This window comes from Scleropages formosus, chromosome 5 (genome assembly GCF_900964775.1).
Source record: "Scleropages formosus chromosome 5, fSclFor1.1, whole genome shotgun sequence".
In the NCBI taxonomy this organism is placed as follows: Eukaryota; Metazoa; Chordata; class Actinopteri; order Osteoglossiformes; family Osteoglossidae; genus Scleropages; species Scleropages formosus.
Window position 1 is genome coordinate 9,122,215 of NC_041810.1, and position 20,484 is coordinate 9,142,698.

General features: G+C 43.3%; 1 protein-coding gene across 1 annotated transcript in view; it reads right to left on the reverse strand.

The window, feature by feature from the left end:
• LOC108931972 (sodium channel protein type 4 subunit alpha-like) overlaps positions 1–20,484 on the reverse strand; it is a 123,458-nt gene that overhangs the window by 73,860 nt on the left and 29,114 nt on the right. Inside the window, exons 7-8 of the mRNA XM_029251868.1 lie at positions 20,118–20,360; positions 10,978–11,041 (exon numbers count right to left, since the gene is read on the reverse strand). Of these exons, the coding sequence (XP_029107701.1) occupies positions 10,978–11,041; positions 20,118–20,360 (307 nt within the window). The remainder of the gene's footprint in view (positions 1–10,977; positions 11,042–20,117; positions 20,361–20,484) is intronic.

The window sequence follows — 20,484 nt, forward strand, 5'->3', positions numbered from 1 at the left end:
CTTGCGACAGACTGGAGTCCCATCCTGGGTGTGCCCCCCCCCCCCCCCTTTGGCCTTCTGCCCTGGGTTGCTGGGTTAGGCTCCGGCTTCCCGCAACCTTCCATGGGACAAGCAGTTTCAGACAATGTGTGTGTGTGTTTGTGTGTGAAAACCTAATGCTAGGACAGCTGGTAGCATAGTAATTAGAATAACTACCTTTGGATCCAAAAGTTGGAGGTTCAAGCCTTATCTCTGGCTGTAGTACTCTCAAGCAAGGTATTTACCCTGAATTATTTCAGTAAAATTATCCTGTTGTATAAATGGGTAAATAATGGTAACCTTAATAATGTAAGCTGTTTTGGAGAAAAGTGTCAGCTAAATGTAAAGCTGACCTCTCTTAAGTCCATCACTGATCCTTTCCAAGACACTCCACAGTTTGCTTATAGGGCAAGCCACTAAGCTGATGATATGGTCAGCCTGTGCCCCCACTACATCCTTCAACATCTTGACTTCCCCAACACCTATGTAAGCATTTTGTTTTGTGGATATTGCCGGGTAGGCTCCGGTTCCCCCGCGACCCCGTGTGGGACAAGCGGTTCAGAAAATGTGTGTGTGTGTGTGTGTGTGTATCAGTTCTGTGTTTAAAACTATTGTTCCAGAGTTACTCCACAGCAAGCTGACCCAACTAACTGTACTGCCCACTACCTGTAACTGGATTACCAATGTCATCAGAGGAATGAGGCAATACGTGAGGTTGGGCTTCCATCTATCCAACCCACTGTCCATCTATACAGGCACCCCTAGGGCTGTGTTCTCTCACTTCTCCTGTTCCCTCTTTAGACAAATGACTGGACCTGCTTAAATAACAGTGAACAACCAAACTAATAGGAAATAACACAATAAAACACATGAATTCAATCACAAACCCAATTAACAATCAAATAACAAACAATTCTGCAGGGTATTACAGTTTTAACAATGTGCTAATCAGTGTATGAAATGCCTAAATGACAAATCACCAAAAACAAAACCTGAAGTATTCAAAATGTAACAGCTGGGGGAAAAAATCGTAAGAGAATTAAGTTGTCTGTGAAAACCATAAATTTTTATCTGGGGATGATTGATGGCATTGATTATGCACTATTTATACATACACAATGGTTACAACCACTTGCTCTGAGTGGGGTCGCAGTAAACCGGAGCCTGGTCCAGCAACATAGGGCGCAAGGCTGAAGGGGGAGGGGACACACCCAGGACAGGATGCCAGTCTGGCAAAGGGCACCCCAAGCAGGACTTGAACGCCATACCCGCCAGAGAGCAGGACCCAGCCAAACCTGCTGCGCCATCGTGCCACCATGCCCCTGTGCCCTTCATGCCTTCCATGCACTGTTTAGTTTTTGTAAAAGTACCTTCCTTCAGAGGGGGTGCGGTGGCGCAGTGGCACAGTGGGATGGACCAGGTCCTGCTCTCCAGTGGGTCTGGGGTTTGAGTCCCGCTTGGAGTGCCTGGCGATGGACTGGCGTCCTGTCCTGGGTGTGTCCCCTCCCCCTCTGGCCTTATGCCCTGTGTTACTGGGTAGGCTTCGGTTCCCTGCAACCCCGTATGGGACAAGTGGTTCAGAAAATGTGTGTGTGTATTTTCTTAAGTTCTTACTGTTGCAATTTATCTATCTTTTTTACAGATGCACTGTGGCACAGCAAGTAGCACTGTGCCTGGGTTTTGTAAGTGGACACGGGTTTGATCCTTGTTCAGTCTGTGTGGAGTTTGCATGTTCTCCCTGTGTCTGTGTGGGTTTCCTCCAGGTGCTCTGGTTTCCTCCCACAATCCAAAGACATGCTGTTAAGGTTCCCCCATAGTGTGTGAGTGACAAAGAGAGAGTGTGTGTTCCACTGATGTATGGATGAGTGACCCATTGTAAATAGTATATCTAGTAGTGTAAGTTACCCTAGTGAATAAGGTGTGTGGGCTGATAACACTACATACAGTTCATTGGAAGTTGCTTTGGAGAAAAGCAGCTGCTAAATAAATACATGTAATCTGCAACACAGTTTAAGTTATTTTGCAGAAATTTCTCTGCTGCATATTTTTCTTAGTTAACTATTTTGCTTAAAGTAACCATTTAAGATATTCTTATTGTTGCAAGTTAGTTGTTGCAGCAGTTTGTTATAACAAATTTGTTAGCTGATGTGAAATATCAAAAATTGAAGGAACCTTTTTATTATTATTTTTAATGGCACACAGGTTATAGATAAATAAAAAGTGTCTCGACATTTCAGAGGTCATATGTTTCACACTGGGGCCTTCTATGGCAGACATTTCTAGGTTTGAAGGACCTGTGGTGCTTGCCATTTAATAACTCTGCTTTGCTCAGTGTGCTGCTTTTATCTGTGGTGAACAGAGGCTGGGTTTGGCATTGGAAGCCATGTTATGATACTGGGAGACATATAGATATATCCTTTCCTCCCAGGCTAGGAAGCAAATGCATGCAGCAATCATCTGTTGTAGCCTGTAGCATCCTTTGAAAAAAGCAAGTCATTAACCAGGGTATCCACTCCCCCATTCAGCTGACAACAAAAGGGAGGAACTGCCTGGTTTTGTTGGGTGCTTCAAATGCCTGGTGTTCCAGCTTTACACTTTGAAATTAAATTATCTTTTTACTTCTATGAGAACAGGAAGCCTCCAGGAGAAAACTGCCAGAAAGGCTGGCGTTCTTCTGCATTTTGAGCTCCAATCTTTCTTCATAAACTGTCCTTATACAGCACCTCAGAAAATGGACCCATGCTGGAATCTATCCAAACTTAGTGGTTTCTGCAGAAATTGAAGGGTGTGCCCAAATCCACTGAAAAAACAATTAGTGCAGAAAGACTATACTCATCACTTTAATCACCACATAAAAAACCTTGGTATTATCAAAAAAATTACAGTGACACTGTCAAATCTGTAATGAACAGTAATGTGTCATTACTCATATAGTACACATGTTTTAATGATACAATAAGGTTTGGTGATAAAGTATTTTGCAATTGGTCATTGTCCATTAAACCAGGAGGACTGAAGAGCCAACAGAATTAAGAAGCATGTGTCCCAGCAAAGGGGGGTGTGGTGGCGCAGTGGTGCAGTGGGTTGGACCACAGTCCTGCTCTCCGGTGGGTCTGGGGTTCGAGTCCCGCTTGGGGTGCCTTGCGACGGACTGGTGTCCCGTCCTGGGTGTGTCCCCTTCCCCCTCCGGCCTTACGCCCTGTGTTACCGGGTAGGCTCCAGTTCCCCGTGACCCTGTCTGGGACAAGCGGTTCTGAAAATGTGTGTGTGTGTGTGTGTGTGTCCCAGCAAACAGGTATCACCTCTAGTGAGACCTAGGAAAGACCAGGGGAGTAGGCAACTCTCAGTTCTCAGTACCTCGAAGTGATATAAGCTCAATCCTCAAGCAGAGAAGTAGAAAGGTGTCTGCACTGGTTTTGCAAAGATACAGATAAGATGCTCAGGGCACTAGTAAACAGTTATGGCTTCAGACAAGGAAGCCAATACCTGATGATAGTTAGTTGAGGATAGTTAGTAGCAGAGAGATCTGGCGTGCAACAGAAGGCAGTCAAGTCCTAGGGCATCAAAGACAGCTGAGAAAAGATGACCCAGGGCATAAGTCAAGAACTGAAGACATTATGATCGCTATTTTGACAGTAAGTTAGGAGGAAAGGGTATCACTGGGACAGTTGAGATGCATTCTTAAGAACAGACTTGTGTCTCTACTGAGTGAGAGTGACAATAGAGAAGGAGGAAAGAGATGGGCAGAAAGGGAGGCAGCTTTTCCTGCAAACCCCTTTGGATTCAACAAATAACTGCTTGGCACAGTTGACAGCATTTTCGATCCAAGCAGGAAATTGGCAAGTACCTTCAAACCACTTGCATTTCCTTTACTTGTCAGCAGGAGCTGGAGTAGTACATGGCCTTGATAGAACCCAGTTATGTTGCCGGAGTTAAATGCAGGATTTGTAATGCGCTGTCTATATCAGACCATATCTGGCCTACAGTTTATTCAGAATGTTGCTGCTAAGATTGTAACATTTACTCATTTAGCTGACACTTTTCTGGAATCTGCTGGGGCCACTCTCCCAGCTTGGGGCTAACAGCCCCGAGTGCTCCTGTTACCACTAGGACCACTCTGGACTTTCACATTCATTCATTCATTTATTCTTTCATTTCACATTCACCTTTCACATCCATTCCAATTCTTCTTTCATCCCTTGGTACTTCTCAATCTTATGCTGGATGGCCTAGAGGCAGTGTCACCAACTTTGGTGGAGGAGACCGAGGTTTGAATCCTGGTCAGGGTGAGCCTCCAGTAAGAGTCCCCAGGCTTAGACTCCTAATACTATACTATTCTGATATCAGTAGTCATTTCTCATGTGATGGGGTTTCTTGTGTCTTCTACAGTGTGGGCCTAAAAACTTTAAATAAAAGCATTAAGTGCAGCCAAAACATTCAAACTATTATAAGGCCACGGCATTTAACTAGACTTAGTGATAGGAGCCTTTGCACCAGAAACCTAAAATACATTACAGCAAACATTCTCAACTTACCACCGAGGCCAAACTGTAATATAAAATGCTGTCTGTTAAATATTTGTTCACTAACAAGTAAAGGTATCCTAATAAACGACTTAATATTAAGTTACAAGTCCGATTTATTCTTTCTTACCAAAACCCGGCTCGGTGAGTCCGATACGATGCCACTAATAGAAGCTTTACACACAGCTTTATGTATCGTTCAAGCCTGATGATCCATCACATGTGGTGTCGTTATTTAATTGTTTTAGCAGTATAAAATTATGGATGAATAATAATTTTTTATCTCTAAATGCCAGTAAAACAGAGGTACTTGTGGTGGGTGGCGATGCTAAAACTCTCGACATAATCATGCCAATCTTTACAACAAATGGTATTACCTTCAAGCGTACAGATTGTGTCAAGGATTTGGGTGTCCTGCTGGATGGAAAGCTGTCATTTGTATTGCATGTAAATGCTTTGACTAAGTCGTGCTTCCTTCAGTTAAGAAGAATAGCTAAAATGTGGCAATTCCTTTGTAGACGGGATTCTGAGAAGCTGGTTGTAGCACGCCGAGGCCGCCCAGGGAGGGGGCGGAGACGGGGGCAAAGCAGTCACAGCTGGGGCTGATTTCATCCCCTATTTCTTCCCTGGTGCCCAGCAGTAGGGGGAAGAGACCGAGGAGGAGAAACAGACAGAGGCGACTGCAGACCGGAACCCTGAGACGACGCCCACGGCCCGGCCGACCCGACTCTCCCAGGCCCCCCGACCAGCACGAAACCTCTCCCTGCCTGTTCCCTGCTCCCCCTTTCCTGTCTCCTTCCTTCTCTGCTGTCTAAGGAAAAAAAAATGCCCACAGCAACGGGCGACTGCATCTCCTCCTGTTTCCCGCCTCATCTCTTAAAGTGGTGCCGAACCTGGGAGAGACCAGTGAGATGCAGATGGACGAGGACCAGCTGCAGCAGCAGGAGTCGCTCAATGCGATCCTGGCAGTCCAGCTCGCCGAACGCCGCGCCCTGGTGGATGCTCTGGCCACCTTGGCGAACTGCCCAGCCCCGCCGACAACCGGCCCCATCCATCTCCCAAAGATGGTACCGGAGAACCACCCGGAGAACTTCTTGGAGGTTTTCGAGCGCACCGCCCGCGCTTGTTGATGGCCTCCGGAGGAGTGGGCTCTGCGGCTCACTCCCCTCCTCATGGGCGAGGCCTTGTTGGCAGCGCGTCAGGTCCCAGCCATGGCCGCCGCGGATTACGGCGCCCTCCGGGAGGCCATCATGGAACGCGTCGGCCTGACGATGGAGGGCCACCGCCAGCGCTTGCGCGGTGGGATGAGTCGGCCCGCTCCTTCCTTTTCCTCTCCTCGGTGGACCCCTCCGACGGTTGGAATGCAGGGACTGGTGTGCTGGCGGTGCGGGGATCCGGGACATCTGCAGCGAGATTGTCCCGTCATGGACGTCTGCGCTGCGGAGGCCGCCGATGAAACCGCCGGCGCAGCTGCTCCCGGTCCAGCTGCTCCCGGTCCAGCTCCTCAATACCGTGTTCTGGTAAGGTTCCGAGGGGGTATCTGCTGGACTTTGTTGGACTCGGGTTGTCAGCAGACCATGGTTCACCAAAGCCTGGTACCGCCAGGGGCATGGCGTAAGCTGGGCACGGAGAAGGTACGGTGTGTGCACGGGGATATCCACAATTATCCTGTCACGAGTATCATGTTCCAAATGGGGGGCCGACGCTACAGGGTGCGGGCTGTGGTTGCGCCGCGGGCCCTGTTTCCATTGATCCTGGGTATCGATTGGGCGGGGTTTGCCGGAGCCCTCGCGTGGGTGGAGGCGGACCGGGCCCATGGGGGGGGGGGGAGGTCCTCTGCCCCCTGACCACGCCGCGCGATGATGCGCCAGACGCCAGAGTGCCGGACCCCCCGACGCCCATCACCCGGCTTGCGGAGGTGAGTGACTTCCCCCTTGAGCAGTTGTGGGACGACACGCTCCACCACGCGCGTGAGCAAGTAGCGAAAATTGTTGGCGTGCTGGTCCACCCCGGACAGCCGCTGACCTACCCACACTTTTGTGTGATGAACGATAGGTATTATCGCGTGCACCAGGATCCGGAGACCATGGAGGACAGCCTCCAGTTGTTAGTACCCTGGGGGCGCCGAGAACCTTTGTTTCACACTCCCCATTCCAACCCCATGGCTGGACACCTCGGCCAGGATAAAACACTGGCTCTTGGTGCGGTTTTATTGGCCAGGTATTCGCGGGGACGTCCGCCGCTGGTGTGCCGCGTGTCCTCAGTGTCAGAGAGTAAACCCCCGTGCCGTACCGCATGCACCGCTGTGCCTGCTTCCCCTAGTGGAACCTGTTCGATAGAGTGGGGATGGACCTCATTGGGCCCCTAGAGCGGAGTGCGTGGGATTTTCGGTTTGTGTTGGTGGTGGTTGACTACGCCACACGGTACCCAGAGGCGGTCCCCTTGCATAATATGATGGCGCGCACGGTGGCGGAGGATTTATTTAAAATTTTCACGATGGTAGGCGCTCCGAAGGTAATCCTCATTGATCAAGGAACCACGTTCATGTCGCGTACCCTCATGAATTTGTATGAACTGCTGGGGATTCAGCCCATTTGCACCAGTGTGTTTCACCCCCAGACAGATGGGCTGGTGGAACGCTTTAACCGAACTTTAAAAAAATATGATAGCGAAGTTTGTGGCTGATGACCCAAGACACTGGGACCAGCTGTTGAACCCCCTCTTGTTTGCAGTGCGGGAGGTGCCGCAGGCCTCCACAGGGTTTTCTCCCTTTGAGTTGCTGTATGGCCGGCGTCCCCGAGGGGTCTTGGACATTGTGAAGGAGGCATGGAAGGAGGGCCCCAGTCTCCGTAAAAATGAATTGCAGCATGTCCTTGACCTAAGAGAGCGTTTAAATGCTCTCAGACGCCTGTCACAGGTGCACCTCCAGCAGGCCCAGGAGAGGCAGGGGGACACAGTTACGTCACTTCACCCTGGGTGAAAAGGTACTCGTGTTGCTTCCCACCTCGCAGTCTAAATTGCTTGCCAAGTGGCAAGGACCCTTTGTGGTCACACGGCGCTCACAGCAACGGGCGACTACATCTCCTCCTGTTTCCTGCCTCGTCTCTTACACCGGTTCATGCTTTTGTTTCCAGCAGGCTGGATTACTGTAATGCTTTATTGTTGGGTTGTCCGTACCAGACTGTATCCAGGCTACAGTTGGTACAAAATGCTACTGCGAGAATTGTTACTAGAACTAGGAAGTTTGACCATATAACACTGGTACTTAAATCCTTGCATTGGCTCCTGGTCGCTTATAGAGTTGATTATAAAATCCTACTTTTAACCTATAAGGCAATACATGGCATTGCTCCGGCTTACCTTTGTGAGAGCATTAATTTTTATATCCCAGGACGATATCTCTGTTCATTAGATGCAGGTTATCTTAAAGTACCTGTGATCAATAAGACCTCAGTAGGAGGTTGCACCTTTAGTTATAGAGCACCTAAACTATGGAATAGTCTACCAGTTACTGTCAGAAATGCCCTGTCTGTTTCTGTTTTCAAATCCCGACTAAAGATTTACATGTTCATTCAGGCATTCCACCTTGTAATGTAATTCGACCTGCCTTGGTTGTTTATCACCTTTATAAAAATGCATATTAAATTTACTGAAGTAACAAATTACTAACTCTGCTCTATCTTCTCGTTGAGCACTACCTCGCTCCATAAGACCTGAGGAGGCCGGCCAGTGGTGACAGACGAATCCTATGCTGACAGAGAATGATGCTCATCTGCCATGACGATCAAGACATTCCATGCCAAGCTGGGGATTCAAGATGCCATTTACCAACATTATCATTATTACTTGTTACACACTGGCTTACAAATTGTTACTCTCTAGAATACCCAGGAAAGGTGGGCTATACTTATAGCTCTATAATAAGTTCTTCATTATGGTAGCCATTAGTCGACTGTCTTCTTTGTTTGTATCTGTTTTTCTTGCTTTATGCCTGTGTTAAAGTGCTCTGTGTCACTGTGTGAGAAGAGCACTCTATAAAAATGAAAATAAATAAAAAATAAATAAAATACTATACACAAGCCCACCTTGGAACATGAGCAAGAGAAATATAACTGAAGCCATACTGGCCTCAGACATCACTTGGATTAACAAAGTCCGCGTCAGGTCTTGGGGAACCAGGACAACCTGATGATAAGTGGGCTACTGGAACAAGAGATTCATGGACACGGACCGAGAACATGGAATTAATGGAGTGCTACTACTACAGCAGACCCAAGGAAAGGGGTTACATACACTGTAGATGGAAACTATGGGTGAGCAGAAGACCAACATGTATATACAAAATGAAGTATGATGAATATAACAAAATAAGACCATTAATGGCCTCGCTCTAGCTTATTTTATTATGATAATTAAAATTTTCTTATTATCTGTAGTAGAGGGGACACTATGGTGCAGCGGGCTTAGCCAGGTCCTACTCTCTGGCAGTTTGAATCCCTCTTGGAGTGCCTTGTGAAGGACTGGCATCCCATCCTGGATGTGTCTCCTCCCTCTCCAGCCTTGCGCCCCGCGTTGCCGGGTTCGGCTCCGGTTCGCTGCGACCCCACTTGGGAGAAGCGGTTTCAGAAGGTGTGTGTGTATTATTTGTAGTATAACAAATTGGAAGTTTTGTGACTTTATTACATGTCAGATGTAAAGGACCCTTTCAAGACCTGCTCACTAACATAAGTGATCCAATTATGTCCTCAAGAATTAATTCAAATTAATAAAATTCCGATACATTTTCCCTTAGCTGCTTCCCTAGCTAGTGCACATGAGGTGAAAGCCCATTTTCATTTATTTACAAAAAACCAGAAACTCTGTGCTTAGCAAACTCTGGCTTTAAATACAAACACAGATGGGTTTTTAGTTTCTGCAAAATCCTATATCTTGCCCTGGCATCATCAACCCTGTCTTTCCTGTGTTAATTCCCAAAAGCATTTGGGTTTATGAGATTACAGACATAAGGGATGGGGGGGGGGGGGGGGGCGGTGTTCAGCCTACACTACAGTGAACAGCATAATGTGCTTCGGGAAGAGTGATGTAAAATCATATCTGAGTGTGCTTTGCTTTAATAAAAATAAACAAAGGTCAAAATATAGTATTACTGATAGAGACATGGGTTATAGATAAAATTGTAGATAATAAATGGCTTAAATCACGTTTTATAATGATCTTACTACCTTTTCCAAAATTTTTATTATAACTCCTAAGCTTTTGTACTCATTAATTCCTAGGATTCATATAAACAGTATACATACAGAATTAACTTAAATTAAAATAACGCTATTTATGTTGGTTGAACCAGCAAGGCCTCTCTTCAAATTGAACTGAACTTCTGCAGATTTAATAACCAGTTATCTTTTCCTCACACTTGTCTGAATTATATAAAAATTTCAGAATGATATCAAAAATGTGGTGATTTCAGTTAAGACTTTTATTGTACTTACAGGAAAGGTAAATGTAATCCAGATCATTTGTAAAGCACTGAATCGTCACAGACCTACTTTCTGTCAGGATACAATTAGGACAGAAAGAAGGTAAAAGAACCGCATACAAGAATGTTTAAAAACAGAGCAAAACTATGTACATTTGGGTTCCTTTATCTTCCACCACATTTAGAGTAATTAATTTAAACAGCGATGGAGTTGTTCCTCAGCTTGTTTGAGGTCATCAATAGTCACGGCCCTTGGTCAATCCCCATTTCTATCACTATTTCTGCTCAGGAAATCCCACAGACAATTTAGTGTTGAATACAAAACTGCCTTTTATCAAAGGATTCCTCACTGTGGAAGTAGGGAGGTGGGCAATGGGTGAACTGATAGAGCAACTCCAAGTAGCTGTGTTACACAGAGCACAAATATTAACTCTGAATCAGACATTCCTTTAAATTAAGATTTTTTTAACCCCCGTAAGGGTATGGGGGGTTATGGCCAGGTTTGACCTCCGTCACCTTTATTAGCTCCTGTAACACACACATACTTTCTGAATTGCTTGTCCCATATGGGGTCACAGGGAGTCGGAGCCTAACCTGGCAACTCAGGACATAAGGCCAGAAAGGGAGGGGACACACCCAGGACAGGATGCCAGTCCATCGCAAGGCACCCCAAGCAGGACTTGAACCCCAGACCCACTGGAAAGGAGAACCCGGGCCAACCCACTGTGCCACCGCACCCCCCACTCCTCTAATATTGACTTACTTTTCCTATGGCACTGTAGCCAGTAATATATGATGCTTACATGGAGGGGGAAAGAATTCCAAAAGTAAAGAGCTGAAGGACTCTCACTCTTTTCAGCTAGCAAAAGTATCTTAGGAAGTAAATGAACGGTACAAATGTATATATTGTATACTAAATGTATATCTTCTGACCAAAGGATGTTTAACAAGCAAACTCACCCTGCATCGCTCCCATTCCCACATATTAAGGCATCCTTTGCTCCCTCCATCCTGTAGAAGTTTTCTAAAACAGAAATACAAGTAAAAAATACATAATAAAACACCATTTTAAATAGCTACATATCTTATTTCTGTTTATGATTCCATTTATTTTCCTTAACTTCTTATCCTAACAGGGTCACCATAATCCACCACCAACACTAGTAAGAAGAGGGTACTAAGCAAAGTATGCCATGGACACCATATCGGTCCACAGCACAAAACATAAACATGCATTAGGATTAGTTTACCTAAAGTGCAAATCTCTACTTGGCAGGAATAAACTGGAAAAACACTGAGAACATGGAAACAATGCATTCACTTCAACTCCATTAAGCTAAATACTAACATTTATTCTGGAATAACAAAGGGGGCTGATATTACCTACTTCACAGAAATACGTATTATTGTTACAAAACAGAAGTGAAATACAATATAACAGATTATTAAGGATCATTTTGGTTTTACTGATTTATATGCAAGGTGGTGCAGCAAGTAGAACTACCACCTCACAGTGCCTGGATGGTGCAAGAGTACATGGGTTCCATTCTGTGTGGAGTTTGCATGTTGCATGTACTGTCGCTACACAGGTTTCTTCCCACAGTCCAAAGACATGCAGTTCAGGTGAATTAGTGTCTCCACATTGCCCTTAGTGTGTGAATGGGTGAGTGTGCATGTGTGGCTACAATGTGATAGACTGATGTCCAAGGTGTATCCTTCTCAGCTTTGTATCCAATGCTTCCAAGATGGGCTCTATATCACCACAACCCTGCTCAGGACAAAGTGATCATTGAAATTGGATGGATTAATATTATTGTGTTACTTATTTTCATACACATTTTCTGAACCACTTAGCCCATATGGGGTCATGGGGAACCAGAGCCTACCCAGCAACACAAGGCATAAGGCCAGAGGGGGAGGGGACACACCTAGCACAGGACACCAGTCCATCACAAGGCACCCCAAGCAGGACTTGAACCCCAGACCCACTAGAGAGCAGGACCCGGTCCAACCCGCTGCACCACTGCACTGTGCCACTGTGTCACCCCCTCCCTTACTTATTTTCACTTATTATGAAATCTATTATTACTTTTGCTAATTATTATTCAGTAATCTCCATACTGCAAGCCCAGTTTTTAAAATAATCTTACATTTTCTATATTCGAACTTTCTCTGATTTTTTTTTTAGTCATTGGTAAGTTGCAACAACCCTTTTAGTACCACAGCTGTTTATTAAAATGCCAAAGTAAATGTGAAAAAGAACTATAGGGTATATTTACAGGGGGTGTGGTGGCGCAGTGGGTTGGACCAGGTCCTGCTCTCCAGTGGGTCTGGGGTTTGAGTCCCGCTTGGGGTGCCTTGCGATGGACTGGCATCCTGTCCTGGGTGTGTCCCCTCCCCCTCTAGCCTTATGCCCTGTGTTGCTGGGTAGGCTCTGGTTCCCCGCGACCCCGTATGGGACAAGTGGTTCAGAAGGTGTGTGGTATATTTACAAAAGTCTACAACACTTCACATGTGCCATCAGCTACACAAGCAGTATACATTGACACCACCCTACTGCAGGAGAGCAAATGAATCCTTTAAATGAAGGCCTCTCTTCATTGTTGCAGGAAAAACTAAACCATTTACATAAAAATGATGCAGACCTGAACCAGGCACAACATTAACTTATGTATATTAAGCTACAATCAAGACTTTTATAGTCTTTACAACTTATATAGCAATTCAATATTTTTATAAAATACAACAATTAATGAAAACTCATTTATTACAAACTTCCCCAGCAATGAGCTTTCCCATTTACTTGCAAATGAGATTGCAGTACTAAACCAGGCAGTATTTAAGACCACATAAAACCTTATTTTGGTTTTTTGCCAGGCCTAAAAATGAATAATGCTGTTTGGTAAGTAATACAAATGTAAAACACAAACATTATGCATGGCACACATTCACAATACACACATAACAAGGAGAACAGTGTTTGTACATGACATGAAAATATAGCCACCCCAGTGTGCACCTAACAAGCCAGCCCAATTGTGCAAAATGAATGAGGGATTGTCCTGCTGACCCCTAAGTTGGATAGATCTGCTCTCTCACAATATATAATTTTGGCAATGCTAATATAACATCTCATTTTTTAAAAATGGTGTTGTTACTGTTTCAATCTACGCTTAACGAAAGTCATTCAAATATTTTATCATTGATCTTGCACAAATAAAGAAAAACTACTTCATGGTGGTGATGATGCTGGCACGGTTGGTGTCAAACCTGCTCTCCTGTTGAGCGCACAGAACTCTCCCTTTATCTTCCATTACTTTCACAGGATTTCAGTTTCACTCTGTCCTACTCAACCAGCTAAGTGCTTCTAGGTGACTGGGCTTGAGAGGTTTTAGGGAGTGCTTTGGCAACTTTCCCATGCTCATACCCCCTCCCAGTTGAGGACCCACAGCTGCTGGCATTCCACTGTCAGCATGGCCTTAAATGTTCTTCTCCCTGCACCCCTTTCACTTGGCTTGTCATGAAGCTGGCATTCTGCTTCATTTATTAGATTGCACAATCTACCCTCTTGTAGAGTGTGGGTTGATTAGGTGTTGCATGTCAAAATGCATGGCAAAAAAGATTCTCTCAGAAGAATGAGATGAGATTCTATTATGGGACTGCCAACATTAAGCAAATGATTACTTGGTTTCATGTTAGACTGGATTCTTTGTGAGTTGGCACGGAGTCATTTTCATTTTCATGTCAGTTCTTATCTGATGGGGTTTCTAGTGTCTTGTCCAGTGTGGGCCTTAGTACTACAAATGAGAGTGGTAACTATAATTACAGCCAAAAACTACAGCCTATTATAAGACCATGGCATTTAACTACTCACACTGCTAACCTGAAATATATTAAAACAAATAAACTCAACTTACCACTGCCACCAAATATTAGTCTGAAACGCTGTCTGTTAAATATCCACTCACTAACTTGTAAAGCTGCATTGGAGTTAGTACTCGTCTTAATAATGGACTACAAATAACCCCCAGAAATGCTGAAAATTTTACCTTGTTTGAAGTTCTAACTGTAGATCTGAAGTCTAAACTTACCATAATTACATTGCTTATTACTGCTTATCTATCCTTCACCTGAGCCTTACTCCTCCTTTTGTTGACGAATTTAGTAACTTCATAGACGACTTTAGTCATCATTCATGAAAAAGTAATCTTGATGGGTGATTTTAATATTCATATAGACGTGTCATCGGATACTCTTAGTAGTTTTATTTCTCTCAAATTACGTTGGTTTTACTCAAGTTGCTTAGAAATTGCTTCCTTCTTTTGTTTAAAGTAGGTTGGACTATTGTAATGATTTGTTATCGAGCTGACCTTACCACACTGTGTCCAGATTACAGTTAATACAGAATGCTGCTGCTAGAATTGATAGAAGAAGGAGGAAGTATAACCATGGAACACACACACACACACAGAGTCTGAAACCACTTGTCCCAAGCGGGGTCGTGGTGAACAGGAGCCTAACCTGACAACACAGAGCGCAAGGCAGGAGAAGCAGGGGACATGCCCAGGACGGGATGCCAGTCTGCTGCAAGGCACCTCAGGCAGGACTCACACCCCAGCCTCGCCAGAGAACAGGCCTCGGCCAAACCCGCTGCACTACCGCGCCCCCCTAGTAAATAATATTGCTCTGGTTAATCTTAATGAGATTATTGATTCTTATGTTACAGAATGTTGTTTTTTGTTCATTGGATGCGGGTTACCTTAAAGTACCTGTGATCAATAAGATGTCAGTAGGAGGGTGTGCCTTTAGCTATAGAATGCCTTCACTTTGGAACGATCTGCCAGTTATTGTCAGGAATGTCCCATCTGTCTCAGTCCTTAAATACTTATTTGAGAGAATATCATCAGTCACCATCCCTTTCGTTCTTGTTGAGCATTGTTTCCCTATGATGAGACCAGCCATGATACCAGCACTCATGTTAACAGAGTCTGATGGCTACATGCCATGGTGGAAGAGATGTGCCTATGTGAACTGGGACATCAAGTTATTAGCACTTAGCTACAATGTTAGAATTAGTCAGAAATTGAAAATTTAAAAAAAAAGAAAATCTGTTAATCAGCCACTGGCACCTCAGAGGTTTTTTTCTCCCTTGCCTTTTGGCAGAGAGTTTTTCTGTTCTTTTCCTCTGTGGCCAGTAGGCTTACTTATAGCTTTATTTACTACATAGTTGGGGGTGCGGTGGTGCAGTGGGTTGGACCGTGGTCCTGCTTTCTGGTGGGTCTGGGGTTCAAGTCCTGCTTGGGGTGCCTTGCGACAGACTGGCGTCCTGTCCTGGGTGTGTCCCCTCCGGCCTTGCGCCCTGTGTTACCGTGTAGGCTCCGCGACCCTGTATGGGACAAGTGGTTCAGAAAATGTGTGTATTACATAGTTATTGTAGTAATCTACATTTACTTATTAAGCTGATGCTTTTTTTTCCCCCCAAAGTATTTTACAGTGTTAAGGTCCTCACAATTATTAACCCTATTATACAGTTGGGTAATGCTACTGGAGGAATTTAGGGTAAGTACCTTGCTCAGGGGTACTACAGCTTCAGATGGGAATCAAGCCAACAACCTTTGGGGCCAAAGGCAGTAGCAGTAACCACTACACTACTGGTTGCCCCAGTTTGGGGGCAATTTACTGTAGTGAACCATTTATTTGTATTATGCCTCTAATCCCATGTTCAGCACTCTGTGTCACTGTGTGAGAAGAGTTCTCTATAAAAATACATTGACTTGAATTGAATGTTATACAAGACTAATAAAATCTTAACCTTTTCTTCAGCAAATTATATACAGTTTCACCTCTGCCTGAAAATTGTGACATTCAACACGTTTCAACCTTAAAGACATGTTATGAGATGTCTGGGGATCTGGACTTTACTATCATTATGGTCTTCTTTTGACTATAAGCAAGATCTTCACCTGGCAAATTCTCATATTCCAATGGATGTCTAATTGGATGGCGACTGTATCATATTCGGTTGGAGATCAAATGGTATTGTACTGTAGCCCTGAAATAAGAATGTAGGCCACTGCAGAGTCAGCTGAAGTGGAGAGACAGTTCACTGTATTAAGTAGTTCCATCGGAACAACTGCACAGCATACTGATTTAACAAGATTTGGCACATGTTTGAGGAACTGGGGGAGACATGGGAGCTTGACCTTGGCTTGTCTTGTACATCACAGTCCAGCACATACTGTGTGAACTGGAATAACTTCAGAAGTACTATGGAAAATGTCACATACATTTTGACTAACAAATTTCGAGATATTTAAAGTTTTGCCAACTGGTGATTTCATGTAGCCATTTCTCAAGATGGCTACATAAAATTTTGTCTCCACTCCAGAGACCCAAACTTTATAAGTTTTTCTCCCTTTTGTGAATTTAAGTTGCCAGGATTCATTGATTTTAATATGTCTCACTTTAAGGACAAAAATTATTTGATTTCTTCCTCAACACACTCCTAGAAAGGGAAACGAATAAAAGTAGAGACCACTGAGAAAAGACCATCTGAAATCAGAGAAGTAATATAAGAAAACAGACATGAAGAGATTGATCCTTTCGGCCTGCTGTAGCAGTGCACCTTCAGGGGTACATTTGGTGACATGGATGAATGAGATCATGTGGTCAAGTGACCCATCTAAGAGATATGAATGAGATGTTCAATCAGCTGAATGCTATGGAAGCTAAACTAAGTGCCTGGGAAACTTAGCTGTCAATATGAATATCAATGGAAAGTTAGAGAAATTTGCCAAATCTGTGATGGTTTTGGAAACAGTTACAGATCTAACTGATTGCATGAACAGAGCTGAAAATTGATTTGTGCAGAGTGAATACAGGATCTCTCAGTTGGAGGAGATGGTGGAATCACAAGTTAAATGATGCACTGGAGGAGGAAGCTGAGGTGTACTAAGCAAAATTGGAAAAAGTGGAATAGAAAGTGGTTGTAATAATTTGAAGATTGTGGTTTCCCTGAGAATAACAATTTAATCTTTCCTGAAATTAATTTCTGCAGGATGAACGATGTTCATGAATGGGATTGCCCACTAATTTGGCTCAAATTTCACTTGATTCCAGGTACAGACTCCCTGGCCATGCTCCTTGCCCGAAAACTCATCCGAAGAGCATTCTGGTCTGATTTCTATGACTCCTTGAGAAAGAAGACACCAGAAAAGCTGCAGCGAAGAACTGCGGCATCATTTTCAAAGATTCCTGTTTGTGATTCTATCCCGAATTGCCAGCAGAAATTACCCAGAACTACCAAGTTTATGAAGTTGTTCAGTTCTTCAAAGAACCCAAAATCTACTGAGCTTTTACTTTTCCAGCCAGATTAAAGTGTCCCCATGAAGGAAAAATACAACTGTTTGACTGCCACTGTTTTCCTGGCTGATCTGAAGGACTGTGACAGAGCAAAAGAGTTTTTATTCTGTTTTTATGCTGATCTGTGTTTCTTTCTCAGTTCCTCTGTTTCATCTGAGGGGGCTTCACTCTTTTTATTCTACAAAGAGTGGGTCTTGGGTGGGGGATGAGTTGTTAAAGTCTGCCAGTGGTTCCCTGTTTTGACATCTTCTTCTCTATCGCTTTCTCTCAATCTATGTAGGTAATTTCTGCTCTCTATTCTTCTTTTTAGTCCTCTTTCATTTCTTTTTCTCTGTTTTCTACATTCCTAAGTCACATGTCCTAGTTGCCTGACAGCAGGGCAGACTGTATTTCTTGGGAAAGTATTGTAAAGTAAATCTGAGTTTCCAGTTAAAACTAACATCTGGGATCCATCCATCCAATTTTAATAACAGCTTTTTCTGAGCAGGGGTGTGGTGGACTGGATGCTATTGAACCCAACCTGAGGGGAGTACACCCTGAATGTGATGTAAGACCATCGCAGAGTGAAAATTTGGGGTACAAATGTAATTATAGGTTGAAGGTTTTTAATATGCTGAAATATTATACTGAATGAAAATGCAATCTGTTCATAACTTCATTGAAGTCTTTATCTTGTGTTGTCTGGCTTAATCAATCAATCAATTTATTTATTAATCAATTAATTAATTCTTGATAATAGCTATTTTGATGTATACTTGTTGTATATGGAGGATATTACTGATGAAGTTTCTTGTGTTTTGATTAAATTAAATCTAAATGACAATTTATGGATTTCTAATTTTTTGGACAACTGACTTGGAAAATGGCAATTGATCACTACAGTACATACTGTCAGGTATAAATTCTTCTACATCATTATTTGGCCACTGTACAGGTCAGGGGTTCAAATATTCAATTAATCTTTAAAAGAAGAAAGCTACATAATTAGTATTTCAAATATTTACATATTTCCTTTCTGTATGTTTATATGTTATTCCCATGTTTACATGTATCTCATAAAAAAAACCACTTGGAAGGCGATTAGGAATCGGTGATATTGTTGTAAAGTTTTATGCAACTACTTGTGTGATGAATATCGGTGCATCTGGTGAAGGAAACTAACTGTACTTAAGAGTCACACATCTGCAGCTATGTCGCTTCCTCCTAATGTAATGAACAAACTGTTTTCTACGAAATGTCGATTGCTTTGGAGAAAAAGTGCCTGCTAAATGAATAAATGTAAATGTAAATGTATCTGAATAAACTGTAAATGTAAATTTATACCATACATTCAGTAATATGGGTAGCATAATAATTTAAGTTCAACAGCAGCTCATTTTAATATAGAGCAAATTTCTCCAACAGAACTAAAACTATTCCTCATATAAATCCAAAATCACTTGGGATGTTTAGATGATTGGGATTGAAATGAGCTGTAATCTGACATGTTGCATGGATCCTCTAAGAAGTTTTGAAGATGATCTTTAATTTTCAATCGTATGAAACATGAAAGTGGTGTAACGCTTACATGAATATAAAACGAGTGGAAATGCTCTTATTCAGACATTTGCATTAGGCAAAAATAATCTTTCAATTTTCTTTTTTCAAAACACAACGCAGAGAGGAATTAATATTGGCAAAATGTTTATGGGTATGTGCTGTTTTTTTTTTTTTGTTAACCATGTTACCAAATGCTTTCATAAAAGTAATTATTCTTTTAAATTTTACTGTCATTTCAAACTACCATTTTCAACTGTCAACCTGGTTGGTACGAATGGAAAAAGGGAATGGAGAAAACTGCAGTTCTAAGTTACACTATTATATTTTAAGACTAGAGAATTTTAGACTGGGAACACTCTAGTCCAAACTGGCCTTCTTTCCGGAATTCTGTGAAACAACTTGCTGATGTTATATGTAATTAAGCAGCAAAATTATGCTATAGTTCAAGAGATGAATTTGCAGCTTGAACTATGAAAAAACCTCAAGCATATGTAACTATACAGAAAGTGTGTTAAAGTGGAAGCTATGTAGGTTGCTATGTGTAAGATTGTCTGCTAAAAGAAGTTAAATAATCTGAACGCATAGGCAGACTTGTTCAGAGCCATACATACATATACATTTAGCTGAAGCTTTCTCCAAAGCAACTTACAATGTTAGTGTACCTACAATTATTTACCCATTTATACAGCTGGATGATATTACTGGAGCAATTTTAGGATAAGTACCTTGCTCAGGAGTACTACAGCTGGAGGGAGGATCAAACCAAAGGCAACAGCTCTAACCATTTACATTTATTTATTTAGCAGACCCTTTTCTCCAAAGGGACTTACAATGGATACTATGTAGTGTTATCAGCCCACACACCTTAGTCAACAAGGTGACCTACACTACTAGATACACTACTTACAAAGGGTCACTCCACCACCATGCATCAATGGAACACACTCACACCATGACACACACACACTATGGGGAAACCTGAACAGCATTTCTTTGGACTGTGGGAGGAAACCAACACAGACACAGGGAGAACATGCAAACTCCACACAGGCCAAGTGGGAATCAAACTGACATCCTCTTGCACCACCCAGGCACTGTGAGACAGCAGTGGTACTTGCTGTGCCACCGTGCCACCCCTGCTATGCTATCAGCTGTCCCTAAACAATATGCTTATTATTTCTGTGTAAATTGCCACCCACCCTCATCAGCGACGAAATCCTTCAAGGACAGCCAGGTCTTGTTGTTACAGAAAAAGGTACCATTGCTAATGTAAGTACTGTTCAGGCAGTGCTCTGGGCTGCGTACACACTTCTGTCGCAGGTTGCCCATGAAGAGCTGCAGACCAATTAAGGCGAAGACACTTAGGCAGAAGACAGTGAGGATCATAACGTCGGCCAGCTTCTTTACTGACTGGATCAGAGCACCCACAATGGTCTTTAGGCCTTCCAGGTGGGGAGAAATGTCACCCCATTCAGACAGCGCGAGAAAAGCAAGAAACAGAGCAGAAAACAATAAATCAATATTTTTAACCATCTGGTAAGCAGTGCGGTGAGCATATACATACAT